At 42.5% G+C, this 16,545-nt stretch overlaps 2 protein-coding genes across 3 annotated transcripts; one reads left to right on the top strand and one right to left on the bottom strand.

Annotated features, from left to right (window-relative positions):
• Nucleotides 1–2,143: 2,143 nt before the first annotated feature.
• LOC135253002 (ras-related protein Rab-11B-like) lies at nt 2,144–7,048 on the bottom strand. The gene is made up of 5 exons (XM_064331740.1): nt 6,828–7,048; nt 5,219–5,414; nt 4,003–4,196; nt 3,824–3,904; nt 2,144–3,469 (listed from the first exon to the last, which is right to left on the bottom strand). Exons 1-5 carry the CDS (start codon nt 6,865–6,867, stop codon nt 3,324–3,326), a joined length of 657 nt encoding a protein of 218 aa, XP_064187810.1. The 5' UTR covers nt 6,868–7,048; the 3' UTR covers nt 2,144–3,323.
• A 940-nt stretch (nt 7,049–7,988) lies between these two features.
• On the top strand, nt 7,989–16,257 carry hnrnpm (heterogeneous nuclear ribonucleoprotein M). 2 transcript variants are annotated; one of them, XM_064331736.1, is made up of 16 exons: nt 7,989–8,250; nt 8,993–9,162; nt 10,863–10,915; nt 11,678–11,685; nt 11,783–11,876; nt 12,840–13,064; nt 13,485–13,638; nt 13,761–13,810; nt 13,899–13,959; nt 14,094–14,207; nt 14,295–14,339; nt 14,445–14,516; nt 14,620–14,721; nt 14,881–15,482; nt 15,691–15,742; nt 15,860–16,257. In XM_064331736.1, exons 1-16 carry the CDS (start codon nt 8,216–8,218, stop codon nt 16,021–16,023), a joined length of 2,001 nt encoding a protein of 666 aa, XP_064187806.1. In that variant the 5' UTR covers nt 7,989–8,215; the 3' UTR covers nt 16,024–16,257. The 2 variants fall into 2 exon arrangements, with proteins under 2 accessions (XP_064187806.1, XP_064187805.1); XM_064331735.1 differs by lacking the exons at nt 7,989–8,250; nt 8,993–9,162; nt 10,863–10,915; nt 14,620–14,721 and having other exon boundaries at nt 10,960–11,685.
• The last annotated feature ends 288 nt before the right edge of the window (nt 16,258–16,545 follow it).

The raw sequence follows: 16,545 nt of genomic DNA, 5'->3' as shown, positions 1-16,545 counted from the left end.
TTTTATCTCATCATAATCACAGGCAAGTGATTGACAAGCATTTTCCTTTTTAAAAAAATGTGTGCTGAAATAAAATACGCAACCTTCGTCACACCGTTTGCACTTCTGCCTGTTGTCGCTGCTCCTGAGTAGGATCTGAGAGATCAGTGACTCAGCTGCCTGGCCTCCCACTTCCCCGGTACAGAGCAGTCATTTGTTTAAACGGTTGTAACCCCTGAATTGGCCTTGTAGGTCAGCGGGTGTTTAGTTACATAAATCAGATGAATGGTAATACTACACTGCATGAGCGAGCCGCTCTGTTTAGGACGGGGAGGTTAAGCCCCCAGCAAGTCTGCCTCTGGGGTGAAGAGCTCTGTCCTGCTCGCGGCAGTATCTCCTTGGTGTGCTTCCAACTGAAATGCTGGTTGCTTTCCAAACACAAGCTATGAATCTTCCTGCGGCGTAGGGTGTTGCAACACTGAAAGCGCGGATCGAGGAGGAAGTGACATTGCGATCGCAACACGGCCCGTACCTCGAACCGTAAAAGAGCTCTTCAATCTTCAGGACGGAAGAGTGAGAACAGCTGCAGAGGAAGTTTCTGCTGCGGGGGACCAGGTTTCGTTTCTTTCCCCTGCTACTCGCCCAGAGGTAGCCTGCGGTGAAGAACTGCCTAACGGCTGAAAGAAGGAAGGCGTTACAGTAATATCACCGCAGGTTACAGCATGCTGTTCTTTCCAAAGAAGCATGCATCATTTTTGGATTCTTTATTTATTAATTAATTCATTCATTCATTTATTTGCTGTTAATATTTCAAAGCATTTTTACAAATGTATAGGGTAATGTAAGTACTTTTGAGATGCTCCTTTGATTCATAATCCTGATTTAAAAGGCATTTAAAAACATTTTTTGTTTTTTTCCTGGTTTCATTTTGATTTGATTATAATAAATTATGTTCTTTTTTGCTGTTCTGAATGTGTATTCCTAAAGAATTCAGGACTGTTTATTTTAAAATAATACACCAACAAACACTTTTTAATTATTATGTTCACTTTAACTCTTTAATTGGGGTGATCTTTAATTTTTATTGTGTACATATATGTTATGGCAAAATTTTAACTATACAAGTGAGCATGTGAAGGACTGTATTTTTTATGTATAATATCATGGGTGTGGTTTATGAGGCAGTGTGAAGAGAAACATATGTCTGTACGGTCTTAACCAGTATGTATGGGTACTTGCAAGCTAGCAAGAAAAAAGCTGCTACAGCTAAAGGAATTTCTTTTGTTCTCTTTGGAACACCATACTTCTTAGAATACATACTTCTAATATCCACTGTACGGAATCATACAAAGACCAACAAAATTACAAACAAAAGGTCATAAAGCGATATTAATTACATGGATCAATTTATACAAGGATGAAAACCCAATATTTGCTTTACTTTTTGAGCTTAGTTGAAAGTTTAAACATTTTTTTCTTAGTAATAATTCATAATATAAAGGTCACTGGAAATGTGCAAAAAAGTTGAACTTTTACCAAGTTTTAATCACATGTTGAACTCTATGGTTGTAGATAGGTCAATGGCTTGGATCGGTATTATTCATCTGTAAGTTTAAGACTATGACACAGATGGGGTTGTTACAGGAAGATGAGTGAATTTCTAAAAATGAGTCTAGTGCCCACTCTTTCTTTGCCCGTTGTCAGCTTGGATGACACTAGAAATTAAATTAAATCCCACCCCCGTAGATATTTTTGTTTGTTTCCTCACAGTCATTGTGGTCACCTGCACCCATTTTGCTGTTCCAGGTGGGTTCAGTGTTACATTTGAGGAATACTAGAATGATATGTCATATGCCCCCCTCTACAGATAGATGTATGATGCTTAGAATATTGGTTTCATCTTTAACCCTTTGCAGAGAAGGTTTTTTGAAATGTGTTTTCAAAATACTACCTTGTGTTCTAGAACTCCATTGCTTTCAACTACCAGTAGTGAATGTTACATGAGCATTAGAATGTTCTGTTAAGAACATGTTAATCACCTATTTGTGATATTACACCTGAAAGGGTTAACTGTAACTGAAACATTGGTGATTTTCATGCTGCTGGTTCTTATGGGTGTGATGGTGAAAGGTGAACGCCACAAACAAACACAACCCCAGCTCCCTGCTTTTCCAACATTGATTTATTTCTGTCCTTAAAAATCTGCCTGCCTGCTTGTTACAGAATGTACACAATGAAAGGAAAGGTGTTGAGTTTGTGTTTTAATGCATTTCATTCCAAAATAAATACGAGTCCTGTGATTCAATATTGAACGTCCATCATTTGGAGGGAAAGTGAGCCGTCAATTCCAGGGACATAAATTTGGCTCGTTACAGAAACTCCACCCCTTTCAGGACTTTATTTTACTCTTAATTGCATAATGGACCCTCCATTTCCTGCATAATCCTGTCACTGAGGATCACCTAATCAACTACAATTTTGCCCCCTGAACGTATCTATTTTTTCTCTACCTTTCCATTAGTGAATAAATACATTATTCTCAAAAGACAAGACTTAAATGCTCTACCATCTACTTCACTGTGCGTGATATCATATTCTTTCAAATATTTGCACTTTAGTTTCCACAGAGTACTGAAGATTCTATACTGTATGCCTCCACACTTTAGTGTACTATATTAAGCTTTAAACAGAAAAGTGAGAAATGGATTCAGGACACATTTAGTTTATGTTGTTAATACGTAACACCTTTTCTACCTGACCAATTAGGCTAATTAAGCTGCAGTATGTCAAACGCCCCCACCCATATCATTGTCAACTGGAAAAGATTTGATGTCTTTCTTTCTATTTTAAATTCATAGCCTGTTTATGACTAAATAAAATATGTCAGATATATAACAGCAACAATCAAGGTCGTTTTTGGCATGATATTGAACTGTTTGTGCACCCCCCCAACCAATGTATAATATTAATGATGAAATGGTACAGTATTTTACATGATTCCGGTTTTTAACTACTGTACTGAGGGTGGTCATATGCATCGCACCACCTGGTGGACTGTACTGGTAACTACATTACTGCAGTATTTCAAGTATCATTGTGAATTCAATAGCTAACTACACTGCCCCTGCACTGCAGGAGCATGGGTGTCCAGTCCATGAACGACAGACAGAGAAAGAGAGGTTGTAAAACTTCATTACATGGCAGAAGGTCACATGAAAGTTAACAAGTAATAAAAAGAAAGTTTTGTATGCAGGTAAGGGGAGCGGCAGCACAATATTCAGGAGCAAAGCAGAAACCAGAGGGCAGGTAGGAGGGGGTTCCTGATGGGGGTCAGGGGTCAGGGGTCACAGGTTCTGGCAACACTGCAGTTTGTTGCCCCTTTGCCCGTCAGTGGTGGGCGGAACGCTGATGTCCACTACATTGTTGCCTGGAGACTCATCGTGCGCCGACCGGTCAGCGATCTGCTTCTGTGACACTATGCGGTAAATCTCTGCAGCGGAAATAAGCGCCTCGGTCAGTGACAGCAGGAATAAACAACAGGTTATTACACACTGACACGAGTCGGCAAAAGATAAGACACAACAAGCGTTCCACATGAAGCCCTAAAATGAACCTAATATGCGTTATAAACCTAATATGACCTAATGCCTTATAACTGAATATGCACAGAATTCACATAGCTTTGTACAATGTATTATTAACAGCAAGCTCCACACATGCTATCGAGCCATTAGTGCTCTGTATTTCTGTAGCAGACACTTAGCAAGTCAGAACTGCAGCATGAATAAACTATTACTGAGATCAGATCTCAGATGCGTCCATTATTCCCACATGACTTCCGTACCTGTGAGAATGTTTTTGAAAGCCTCTTCTACGTTGGTTGAGTCCAGCGCTGAGGTCTCGATAAAGGAAAGGTTATTCTTCTCTGGAGATGGAAAAGGAAAGAGAGCGTGAGGTAATCAGACAGTCGGGCCGTGCTGGTGACTGATGTTAAGCCGCAGCGTGCCCAGTAAGGCGCTTTACCCGCGAAGGCGCGCGCCTCGTCGGTGGGCACTGCCCTCAGGTGGCGCAGGTCGCTCTTGTTGCCCACCAGCATGATGACGATGTTGTTGTCGGCGTGATCCCGCAGCTCCTTCAGCCAGCGCTCCACGTTCTCATAGGTCAGGTGCTTGGCGATGTCATACACCAGTAGGGCCCCCACTGCCCCCCGGTAGTACCTGACAGAAACAGCACAGGTCACACACTGGAGGATTCATTCCTATACCCCCCCTGCTAGTTACACTAAAGATTCAACTCCTGAGAGGGAAGAGGGAAGGACTTCAGGGAGATGGGGAGCCCCAGGCCTCGCAATGCAGTACAACACACAACTTATGTCAAAGGATACACACCTTTATTTACTTATTCATCATCACTGAGCAACATAAGTGTTCCTTGGCAGGAGAGTGAAGCTTTATTAACACCAGATGAGGTGGGGCTAAAGAGGTGGCTTAAACAATTCAGTGGTGATTCCACTCCTTAAGGTCTCCCCGAGGCCTCGCTCTCCCATCCTTATTAGACATACAGTATGCTAGCAATAGCCAAATTTAACGTGTGACGGTTTCAATATTTACAGACAAAATTGAGCTTCCAACTGCTTAACTGCCGAAACCAGTACTGAATTTTTTAAAATGTAGCAACTGGATTTTGTTAAAGTGCTGCCGCTGTTTTGGAGAAAACTTGTTTGTCAAAGGTGGCATTTGAGGACTTCATTCTGGCAGCTGTGCATTGTCCCTAATCACTGTAGCGTGTACATCGGCCGATATGAGGGGTAAAGTCAATAGGATAAGCCACCTGGTTGAGTTTAAGCATTTGAATCTTAGATATTGTGCAGCACAACTCCCATGAACATTCTTGTGGGAATTTTAACATTCTCATGTATAAATTCCCACAATTGTATATATTATTGTGGATTTAAATCTATGTGATGGCTGTTTATCCATACCTAGTTACATACTCATTTCACACCGAGTCTCTGGAACTTAAAAAAAAAAAATACATTTCAACATGAGGTAAATAGTGCAGATTTTTAAAAACCAACCCTAATGAAGTCATTCTCTGCATCCCGAAAGATTGCACACCATTTTGAGACCCTTTTTCCTCCTAGGGTAAGGTGAGGTGATTTCCCGGAACGCTCTTAGGCCCTCTTTGCCCTCCCCCTGATGTCACTTCCTCCCTTCCTGCCCCAGCTGCCCGCACTCACGCTGAAGTGATGGCTCTGTAGCGCTCCTGTCCCGCTGTGTCCCAGATCTGAGCCTTTATCGTCTTCCCGTCCACCTGGATGCTGCGGGTGGCGAACTCCACACCGATGGTGCTCTTGCTTTCCAGGTTGAATTCGTTCCGTGTGAATCGGGACAGCAGGTTACTCTTCCCCACACCAGAGTCTCCAATCAGCACCACTGTCATGATCACACATAGTTAAGATGTACAGGTACATGCACTGAAATCTTATTACTTTACCCTACCTCAATTATTATTCAGTTAGGCATCAATTTCTTAACACATTGTGGCTTATTACGGTTTCAAAATTGCGGATGGAATGGAGCACAAAAGTAATTTTCAACACACTGAAAGAACATTCAGAGCAACAAAAAAAAGTATTGTGGATTTCCAGGTCAAATACTTTACTTTCTTATATACATGCACGTTCATAATCGGAATATATTGTAGACTTAGTCCTTAAACAGAAAGAATGCGATAAAGCTACTTCATTCCAAAATAGGTATGTGCACATAAATGAGCATGGATATTCTGGCAAGTGCGGCGCAATAAAAGTGAGGCTGCAGGGACGGAAAATGTTATTGTCCTGTCCCGTCAGAGGAAATATAGCCGAACTTTGTCCCCCTGGATACGCTGCAGGAAGCTGATAACCTGTACAATTGGAAATCTGAGTCGACGGTTTTGGGCCTCTTTCCCTTTCTGTTGCCACAGTGATATCAAAGTGGCAAGACCGGATACCGGTTGATTTTGCCGTTATGCGTCACTATGCAATGGAAGTTTAGGAAAAGAGGCCCGATACAGCAGCAATTTCATATAAAACGATTTAATTGTTTAAGATAACATGATGACAAACATCTAATGAATTATGACGCACTCTGGTTGGTGGTAGAACGCGTTGGTTTACGAGCAGTGATTGTTATAGCAAATATTATTTAGATTAATTCCATGTTACAGAAGCAAATTATATGATAGATATACTGCTTTTATGTGTAGCATCGAAACCACAATAAGCCATTGCCTATAATTCCTGTCACACATTGTGCATTGATAAAACGCTAGCTTACTGTTGTCAACTAAAAGAAAGTAACAAAACGTTCATCTAAATGTAAAAATACGTCATAATTTGACAGTACAAAACTGCTGAAAGCACTAATTTACAATACAACTACAGCTTATCATATTTTACATAGCCAAAAATAGAACAGTTGTCTTTGGATGAATCTGTTTGACATTATATATCTAATCCAAAACACGTGCAGATTTTGTTTCTGCTGGCTTGATACTGGCTAGATTCCCACAGTTGCGGATGTTAAAATCATATATAACAGTTCCTTGAAGAAGCATATTTTCTATTAGTTAGCTTGATAGCTAGTAATGCAACACTGAAACATGGCTGGCTAGCTATAAGTGTATTATAAAATATGCGACAAAAAGAAACGACAGCACACAGACTGGATGCCAACAACATGTATGAGAATATTTCTTACTAATCGGAATCATGAAGCGAGATACGCATTAAGCAATACAATGCAAGAAAACTCATTTCTAGCTAGCTAAATACGTAGAATCGTCGATAGCTAGCGCTACTTTACCTTTGAACAAGAAATCGTACTCATCATCTCTGTTCCCCATGGTTTGTATAAGAAAACCGCCCTAAACGACAAACCGCTAAAAACGAAGCCCACTTTATTTTGTATTTCTGATCTCGCCAGCGGAGTCCTGCCGCAAGTCTTTTTTTCTACCAATGTGAGAGACAATGCGCTAGCTGTCACACAGATCCGACCGCAGGAAGAAGGGATCTTCCTGACTCTGCAGAAGGGGAGGAGTCCCTTGCGCTCCCATACCATGCACACGATGGTGCTAATGGCATTCCGTTACAGTAAATTCGATGGATATAGTGGATAAGAGATTATGCTTATTTTTTTGGTACATGGAATTCGAAATTTCCGAAAGATAATCAGACATCTGTATTCAACGGGCCAACGTTAGCACGACAGTCCGAATTGTGGAGGAGTACGTCATTATTTGTCGATTTTGCTTCATATTCTAGCCAAGTAGACTAACGACGTTAAACGACAAACGGAATAATTAGCTAGCTAACTGCAGTTGATCCGTAACAGACACACTGAATTAGTAAGCTTTCTACCCAACCTGGAAGGTACTTGGTAACGCCAGTGGGATGTCAGAAAACCAACTTGTGAACGTCTACATAATAAATTCTCAATAATTAAATAGCGGGTCTAGTCTAAGTAACGTTAGCTAGACTAACGTTATTAGAAAGGTAGCGAGGCGGTAAAGATGACAAATGCAGCTAATAAGTCAGAATGTTACTGAAATAGCTAAACAGAGTGTAGTTGCTACCTATTATTGTTGTTATTACATTTGCTATGTTATAATAAGCAGGTCACTTGGCTGAAATCATATAGACCGTAGAAAAGGGCTCAAATCGGCTCAAATGCACCACCATTCAGTGGACGAACGTGACGCTGGTTCGTGTTGTCATGGTAACGGTTTCACATAGCTCTATTGTTAGGGATGGGGGTTACTTTCTCCAAAACTGTTTCGCTTAAATCAACATACGAACTGGTAGAATTACATAGAACTACTTGCTCACTTATTAGTCTGTTTATATATCGAACAGCTCTACCAATATTTATTTCTGCAATCAGCTTCTACCTTTTCTTAGTTAGCTAGCCAGGTGGCGTCAGAAAAAATCCCAGCATTCTCCGCGTCGATAAAAGCCCAAAGGCTTCCTGCCCGCCATTTCACTTTTGGGTAGCTAGTTAGCAAGCGGCTTCGTTTGTGGTAGTTTTCCTTGTGAACGATTATATCTCTCGTCGTTGAATTAAAAAGCAAATAATAAACATCAATAGTTTAATTTATATTAAAACATTTGTTTATTAAGACAATTAGAAACTGAACGTTAACAAGCGACTACATTTTTAATTGAAGAACGTAACTAAATAGAAGCTGCGCCAAAATGTCGACTGATGGCGTTGACAAACCAGGCCTGGGGTAAGTTTCTCGTGTTCATTGTTTGCCGAATAGCTTGTTACCTTGGGTACGTGTTTTGCTGCGATTGTGATAAAATTCACTTTAGTCAGCTGTTTATATGGCTAAATTACTAACGTTGGCTAATATAGTCGTCCATATCATGTAAAATGGTCGGTTAACGTTAACTTGACTGTTTGTACTGCGTAGATGCCGATTTGGATGTTTGCTAGCTAGATGCGACTGCTGTTAGCTAACGTTAGCTACCGCTGAGGTTGTATGGGGTTTCTTTAAGTCGCCAGCTAAATCGGCAAACGTTATTCTCCTGGTTGTGTAGCAGACCCTAGTTACTGCATGGGGTGGTTAGAACGTCAGCTAAGGTATTTTGCTAGTTAATTAGCTGGTCTAACATTACGGGCTGCTGTGTTGATACAAATATAATATTAATTATAGTAGACTACTAATCTTGTGTAAAATGTGTGCAACCATGTACCGCCTGGCTATCCAACCAAAGGTGACCACATTATTGGGATTTGTTGCTTTGAACAATGGACGTACCTTGTGTTAGCAAGGCTACACTGAGGTAGTCGCATGGTGGATTGGGTCGTCGTAACCCTGACCCATTTTTTTTTGGAGGGAGGGGTCATGTGAGGTTGCTAATGTAATGGGGCGGAGCCGAGTGGCTCCTTTGCGAATGTTGAAACCGCCTTGTGAATCTTTATGCAATCGAGGATTACCTGTTTATTATTCTCCATTTTATTTAAAGCGAAGTGAACGGCAAGCCCACACACCAAAGCAGGAAGGAGCGGCCCCAGAAGCGCGGAGGCGGTCGCTTTGAGCCCTATGGCAACCCATCCAAACGATATCGTGTGTTTGTCAGCAACATACCTTTTGATGTGAAATGGCAAGCTCTCAAGGACCTGATGAAAGAAAAAGGTAACACATTTGAGCCAGCTGGGGGTGACTGCACTTATGTTCAGGAATCATTTGGGAGTTTTTAACTTCCTAATGATATTTTGGGGACCCATCCCACTATATCTATTTATTCCCTTCAATTATTTCTAGGTAGATGCCCCTGGTGTAAAGTGAATATGGGTTTTGACATTGTACTGTGAATCCTCTTTAGAAGGATTTTTTACTGTAATTTGTCTTCCTTACTTTCTTTAGTAGCAAGTTTTCTGGCTGTACTCCTCACACAGAGTTGTGTGACTGTGGTTATCTATACCTAATGTATAGATGGGTCAACTAATACCTTGAACTGATGTTGAAAATGTGATTGCGGTTCTTCGTGTTTATCGTTCACACTTTTGCCCTGTTGCATTTTGATTGTGGTGTTTTGGGTTCATGGAGGGTTCATTTTGGCGGTGAAGATTTTTTTAAAATCGGGAATATGGCCTTGAGTGTCATTGCCTCCAGGTGTCACACCAGTAATTTATTGGGGTGACATTCATGCCTCATGATTGAGATGTGCCCGTTTACACGGTGTAGAAAAAATGCGTATTTCATGTGGTGGCTGGCCCTAAGTACAAGTTGGTCTGTCTGCAGTGCTGCCTAACACAATATTGAGCAGCACGTTTAGCGTTGTAATGCACTGCTAATTTAATGTAAACACATTGCCCAAGTTGTGCATCTATACTTGCTGCACTTGTAGTGCGCCTGTCTGTTGTAAAATGAAATGTCAGCGACACTGCTGGTCACAATGCAACAGCTTTGATTTTGAAATGGTGCATTGGCTTGTTTGCTCTCGACAGTGATACTTTGCACATTGCAAAAGAAATTCTCCAAAGATTTTGGAGGAATTTGTTGTATAGTGCACTGTGCAGCATTTGTATGAATTCTGTAGTATTAAATTGCATTCTCTTTTTTAGGTTGGGCACAGCATACGTTTACTGATGTCTCAGCAGAAACGTGCCTCATGACTTACATTTTGTGGTGCTGGGTATTTCTTTGGGTGCAGGTCTACAAAGTAAAGCTGCCTCTTATTCTTGTCCTTGTTTTAGCTTTGGAATTGTCCGTCTAGCTCACTGCAGGATTGTTTGCGGTTGGCTAAGGTTGACCCTGCATTAATGTTTCAAAGTAAATCGAGAATTAGTAGGCCCATGATTGATGGCTTTGCATTCATCGGCCACTTTAAACAGACTTTAAAATTACTTCAGAACTGAATAAACATTGGCTGAAGTGGTGCAGTGATCTCTTAAGTTGCTGCTTGTTTCGTATTAAGCTGTGAATCGAAGAAAGGTTGTTCATTTGATCTCGTTGAACATGTTGTAGTTTTGGGTTGTAATTGGGTTGATTGTAGCATACATGCCATGGTTCCTAGAACCATGAACTTGTCCTTTGGGCTGGCCTATGGAAGGGGATTCAGTCCACTGAAGACTTGGTCTGCAGTTTTTCCTTAATTGCACTTGATCATGGCATTAACAAGGTCCAATTCCACAAGGACAGGTGAAGAAGGCAAAGATGTAAGCTTTCTTCTTGTAGACCTGTACTAGCATTGTGTGGCTGAGGGGCTGTAGGCAGCCCTGGGCTTGCTGGTCGAGGCTATGGCCACACCTGGCCGTATATGTGTGTTCTAAACCCCATTGTTTTCTTGGCTTTTCTCCCTTGGTCTGTGTCGTCTGGAATCTGATTTGTAGTGGGTGAGGTAACTTACGTGGAACACTTAACGGACGCGGAAGGCAAATCGAGGGTAAGTGCAAGAGACGAATCCTTGTTCGACGCTTGAGTTTCCTTTTCTCCCAGCTTGACGTTTTTTTCAAACCTATTGATCATGGAACAGTTCATGGGTGTAGCTCCAGAAGGCATCGTTCATACCGTATTTGGCACCGTGAAGTACGGTAGTGATAGATGAGGGGGCGGTGGTATCTTTTTGGACCGCGGAGTCAATTTGGTTTTGAACAGCGCGTCACAAATGACTTGCAGTTAGCAGAGGTCCCATTTCATTGTTGGCCTTTCGTCTGGAACTTGGACTCTGAAGTGGGTACAATCCTCCAGACATGGTGGTTCAGTGGTTTTTTTTATTTTTTTAAAGCTGGCTTTAAAATCGTTGATGTTGTACAGGTGCACGTTTCCAATTCAACTACTGTGCCTGTATCTACTATGTAATAAATATTCAGATGTGTGTTCTCGTGGGAAGCTGATTCGGGTCGGTATGTAATTCGTTCCTTATGCTCGTTGTAGTATTGTGGCATTAGGCAAGTCTGGGTACTTGCTGTGGTTTATCCATTGTTATTGCTGATCTCCAGTTTGATAGTCCTTTGGAAAATGTACTTGTGGTTCTTAAATAAGTGTAGACAACCTAGATGGAATAAATTAAAGCTTATGATACATCTGTTCTATACCTAATGTGTAAATTATAACTAATGCTTTCTAAGATTTAATCAACCTGTTTTAATCTGTAACTGCTGTTTTGTCTTCCATTGCCCCGGAATGGTGTCTTCAATGAATGAAGGGTTGTGCGTAAGTATCCCTTTACTCTACTCAGCTTGAATTAAATTTTTGATTTCTCAGGATAAGCATGGTGTGTAACAAAGCGCTTCCTGTGACCGTTCTGCAGGGTTGTTGAGTTTAGGACTGAAGAGCTGATGAAGGCTGCTGTGGAGAAGGTCAATAAGCACAACCTCAATGGGAGGCCTCTTAAAGTGAAAGAGGTAGGTGGCCTAGTCATATTTATGCTCAGGCATCTTCAACCTGTTTTATGTAGGAATTATCCTGCTGCGTACAATCAGTGGCTGTAAGTTCTGTCTCTATTGATACACATGTCTCTGAGAAATCTTTAACTCCTGCCATAAATGTAGAGCTGCCCTGGAGATCTACGGTCCTACAGATTTATATTTTGACATCTGTTTCCAGGGTTTTCTCTAGGTTTTCAGAGGGCTTAAGTGCTCAACTACATTTTGGAACATTTTTTTAAATATGAAAAACACTTTGACCTGCAGTTTTCATCAGAAAAAGGACATAAGCCTAACTTTGTTTAGCTACCAAGCCACATTAGATACTAAGGTTAGTTCAGTCGAGGTATCTTTATGTAACGTCAACTAAGTGGCTTCGCTGGCTAACGTAACTTAATTCAGTAGATGAACATCTATGTAAGTTAGCTAGGTTAGCTATTTCTTTATTTGTAAAATAGGCTACATTATCTTCTCTGCTATCGCTATTGTTAACATCCAGAAGAATTACTCCCTAACAAAGAAACTTTATACTTAATTTATTCTTTGTTGAGGCTTACCTTATCGATGGCTTGCAACTTGCTCATCCGAGTCGATGGTTGTAACTACCATCCCGAGTTGACGATACAGAGAAATATCCAATCACCTGTTTGATTAGCTTGGCAATGAGCATCTGTCACACACCAATCGCACTGCTTAAGGCGCTCTGCAAAAACACTTAGGCACTGCGCCTATGCCTTTCTATGGTGGGGAAAACCCTGCCTGTTTCTACTAATTAGCGGCTCAAGATCTCTTGCTGTTGGCTGAGTTGTGCTTTGTTAGGGTTGGTGTGTGGATCTCCAGTGTTGACCAATCCTGTGTTGGTGGCAGGCTCACTGATCTGCAGATTGTAGTTTTCTGTTCTGTGGATGGTGCTCTTATTTCTTCTCTCCCTCCTACCTGCAGGACCCGGATGGAGAGTTTGCTCGGCGTGCTGCCCAGCGGGCGCAGGGAGGCGGGGGGCCCCCTGGCGGGATGGCCATGGGAATGGGCATGGGCCCGGGCCCCGGTGCCCCTCCTCCCCCCATGGTCAACATTCCCCCCAGCCTCATGGACAACCCCAACATCCCCAGCGAGATCATCCACGGCCTTCAAGCTGGCAAGATTGGGAGCACGGTTTTTGTTGCCAATGTACGACAATGTGTACTTAATGACATTGCTATGCATTTAGGGTTTTTTTTTTTTTTTTTCCAGATTTTGAAATGGGTTCCCTTCAGTAGGTGGCAGTTGCTTGTAATTTTAAAACTTCTCATCTGTCTGGATTTGGGGCAGTGTTTTTGTTTACAGATAATAATTTTGGTCATTGTGGAACAGCCTAAATGTGCTCAGATGAATGTGCAAATATTTAGTTGGCAGTGGTCTTCTGATTGTACAAATGGTACATGGGCTTAGTCCTCTGGCAGTTCATTTGCATCTTTTATCCCCAGAGCAGTTTCATTTTTGTATGAGGGAAAAAGTGGAGAGTAGTTTGGCTTTTTGTTGTGTGTGCATTAACATGAGTAACATGAGCCCAACTGTGTTGTCAATTGATGTGGAATTTCTTGATTACAGCTGGACTACAAGGTTGGTTGGAAGAAGCTGAAGGAGGTTTTCAGCATGGCTGGTGTTGTACTGCGTGCTGAATTACTGGAGGACAAGGATGGAAAAAGCAGGGGAATGGCCACAGTGACCTTTGACCTGCCCATTGAAGCTGTGCAAGCAGTCTGTATCCTTTTATCATGTCTGTCATGCTGGTGGAGTATTGTCCATCAAATCTTCCATTCAGCTGCATTGATTTTGATTAATTGAAAGCTTTCTTCCAATGAATTTTCCTTAATGATGGCTTAGCTATGTTCAACGGTCAGCTCCTGTTTAACAGGGTCATGCATGTTAAACTGGTAAGTAGCTCCTGCTTGACCATAAGATTTATCCTCTCATTTCTTGGTGGATTTTTCAATGATTTAAGACTTGCCTGCTTCCTGACAGGATGAAAAATCTGCACCAAAAGAAGACTTTGGGCCCCCTGAGGGACCTTCTTCTCTCCCCCGTAAGTTTAAAAAAAAAAATTATTTTATTTTTTTTCTTCCTTCTGTCGAATGAATAGTTTGCGTGCGCAGTAAGTCTGCACACTTGGCCGTGGTCTTCATAAAATCTTTTTAACGGCCGCATCTTTTGTCCTAGGTGGTTTAAGTGGCATTGGGCTCGGACTGGGACCTGGTGGCCAGCCCATTGATAGGCACCAGATAAACAGAGGTGGCAGTGGTGCTGGAGGAATGGGCAACATGGGGCCTGGAGGTGAGGAACTTGGCTTTTGAGTTTCTTAGGCAATGCACATGAATTGGTTTGCCAGTGCAGTTTTGACACAAGTGTCTTTTCTTGCAGGAATGGATGGTATGGGCTTTGGTGGCATGGGCAGAATGGGGGGAGGTATGTGTTCAAATGGAAAACTAAATACAATACTGTAAAGCAGGAGTGGTCAGCCTCCATGTAAACTTACTTTTGTACCCACCGAATCCTTTTTGGTTTTTGCAGGGATGGATAATTATCGTGGTGGAATGAACAACATGGACCACTTTGGACCCTCAGGAATGGGCAGGATGAATGGTAAGTCCCAGAACATCTGAAGACCTGTCCCCCCCTTTCTCCACTTAGGACCTGTACTGTCTCCCGTTCTCTGTACGAATACATGAAACTTGTTTATTGTCAGATGTGGACCGTGGAATTGGTGGTGGCTTTGACCGTGAATTTGGCCGGAATGACATGGGCATGCAACGACGTAGTTTTGGGGACTCAAGTGAAAGGGGAATAGGTTTGTATTTTGTACTATATTAGGATTGAGTTCATTCACTGTGTCCCTGCTGCTTTTACCAATCCTTTGTGCATATCTTTCTCTCTCTCTCTCTCTCTCACACACACACTCACTTGCCCACGCTCGCACATTCATAAACCCCCCTGGTTTGTTTTGCAGGTAGCTCAATGGGCATGGATCGAATGAGCTCCAGCATGGATGGCATGGGCTCCGGTGTAGGCCGCATGTCAGGAATGGACCGCATGGGGATGGACCGGATGGACCACATGTCTGACCTGGACAGGATGGGTCCTGGCTATGACCGTATGGGGTCTGGGCTGGACAGGCTGGGGCCCAGTGTCGACCGCCTGGGAACCAGCCTGGACCGCATGACCCCCAACGTCGACCGGCTTGGCCAAGCCAGCTTCGACCGCCTGGGCCCATCCAGTTTGGACCGCATGAGCGCCGGGATGGACTTCATGTCCCCGATGGGCATGGACAGGATGGGCTCGGGCCTGGACCGAATGGGCTCCAACTTCAACCGCGCCGGGTCCGCTGGCATCGACCGCTTCCCCAGCGCCGGGATGGACCGCATGGGCTCCACCATGGACCGCATGGGCCCCTCGATGGACCGCATGGGCCCTGCCCGTGTGGGGGGCCAGTTCGACAGGCCTGCTGAGATGGAGCGTGGAAACTTTGGGAGCCCCTTTGGTGGAGCAGGAGCAGGTGGGCCAGGGGCAGGTGCCAATCCCAGGAAAGGCTGCCAGATCTTTGTCAGAAATGTGAGTACAAGTTAATTTGAGCCCCCAATATAATGCTAGATTTTTTGATAAGAATACGGGGGAGTCGCACAAACATACTCATTTTGCTATACAACTTAAGTTTATCAATGTGCCTTAAACTTGATGTCTTCCTTGCAAAGTACATAGTTTAAACAAAATCTTTTGCATCCTGTGGAGTAATGTGTGTCTTTCTCTCTTTGCTTTGTAGCTCCCCTTTGATTTCACCTGGCAGATGCTGAAGGATACCTTCAACTCCTGTGGTAAGAACATTTATCCATGAAATCTTGCGTTTCTGAATGTTAGTTTGCCTTCTGTACGCAGGGTTACAGCATGGCTGCGCTGTAGGATATTTTTAATGCCTTTATTTCTCTTTGCAGGCATTGTCCAGTATGCTGATGTCAAAATGGAGAATGGCAAGTCAAAGGGCTGCGGTGTGGTCCGTTTTGAGAACCCAGAGACCGCCGAGAGGGCCTGCCGGACCATGAACGGCTACAGGTTGAATGGGAGAGAGATCGACGTCAGGATCGACAGAAATGCCTAATCCCCTTCATGACAGAAATTCCTGTTGTCTTCCCCATACCATCTGTTCCCATGTTTTTTTAGGCATTTGAGTTTTGCAAGGAATATGTACTTTTTGTTTTTGCTTGCTCGAGTTTTTAGTGACCAAATCTTATTTTACTTTTCTTTTTTTTCTTTTTTTAAACCTCAACACTTTGAATTAATTTCATTGCCTTTCCTATGTAAGGTGTTTTGATAATAAATACCAGTGTATGAAGTCTTCTGTCTTGGGCCATTCTTTTGAATTCTTTTCAATTTTATTGGTTAGGCATGCTCAAACAGACATAAACCCTCATACACATTGAGGCCAAAAGTCACATTTGGCTTTTACTTTCCGCCAGGATATGAATCCCCTCAAAACATAATTACAGAAGCTTCAAATGATACCAGTGTATCCAATGATAGCATTTCATGTTTTGCGGAGTAATTGTTTTGGGAAAGCTCGGCAATGTCATTAAAGTTTCTCTGTATTTGCACCATGTTTATCCAGCTCGTCACGACGTAC

This window comes from Anguilla rostrata, chromosome 4 (assembly GCF_018555375.3).
Source record: "Anguilla rostrata isolate EN2019 chromosome 4, ASM1855537v3, whole genome shotgun sequence".
NCBI classification, from domain to species: Eukaryota; Metazoa; Chordata; class Actinopteri; order Anguilliformes; family Anguillidae; genus Anguilla; species Anguilla rostrata.
The sequence above is the reverse complement of the archived record's forward strand: the minus strand, read 5'-3'. Positions and strand labels throughout refer to the sequence as shown.

Bases quoted from the DNA above. Each gene is read 5' to 3' on its own strand.
- hnrnpm (XM_064331736.1), top strand. From the start codon at position 8,216: ATGTCGACTGATGGCGTTGACAAACCAGGCCTGGG. The intron at 13,639-13,760 runs GTATCCTTTTAT...ATGATGGCTTAG, and splicing joins TGAAGCTGTGCAAGCAGTCT to CTATGTTCAACGGTCAGCTC. The intron at 15,483-15,690 runs GTGAGTACAAGT...TTTGCTTTGTAG, and splicing joins GCCAGATCTTTGTCAGAAAT to CTCCCCTTTGATTTCACCTG.
- LOC135253002 (XM_064331740.1), bottom strand. From the start codon at position 6,867: ATGGGGAACAGAGATGATGAGTACGATTTCTTGTTCAAAG. The intron at 4,197-5,218 runs GTGAGTGCGGGC...TGTTTCTGTCAG, and splicing joins TACAGAGCCATCACTTCAGC to GTACTACCGGGGGGCAGTGG. The intron at 3,470-3,823 runs GTACGGAAGTCA...TTTCCGCTGCAG, and splicing joins TTTCAAAAACATTCTCACAG to AGATTTACCGCATAGTGTCA.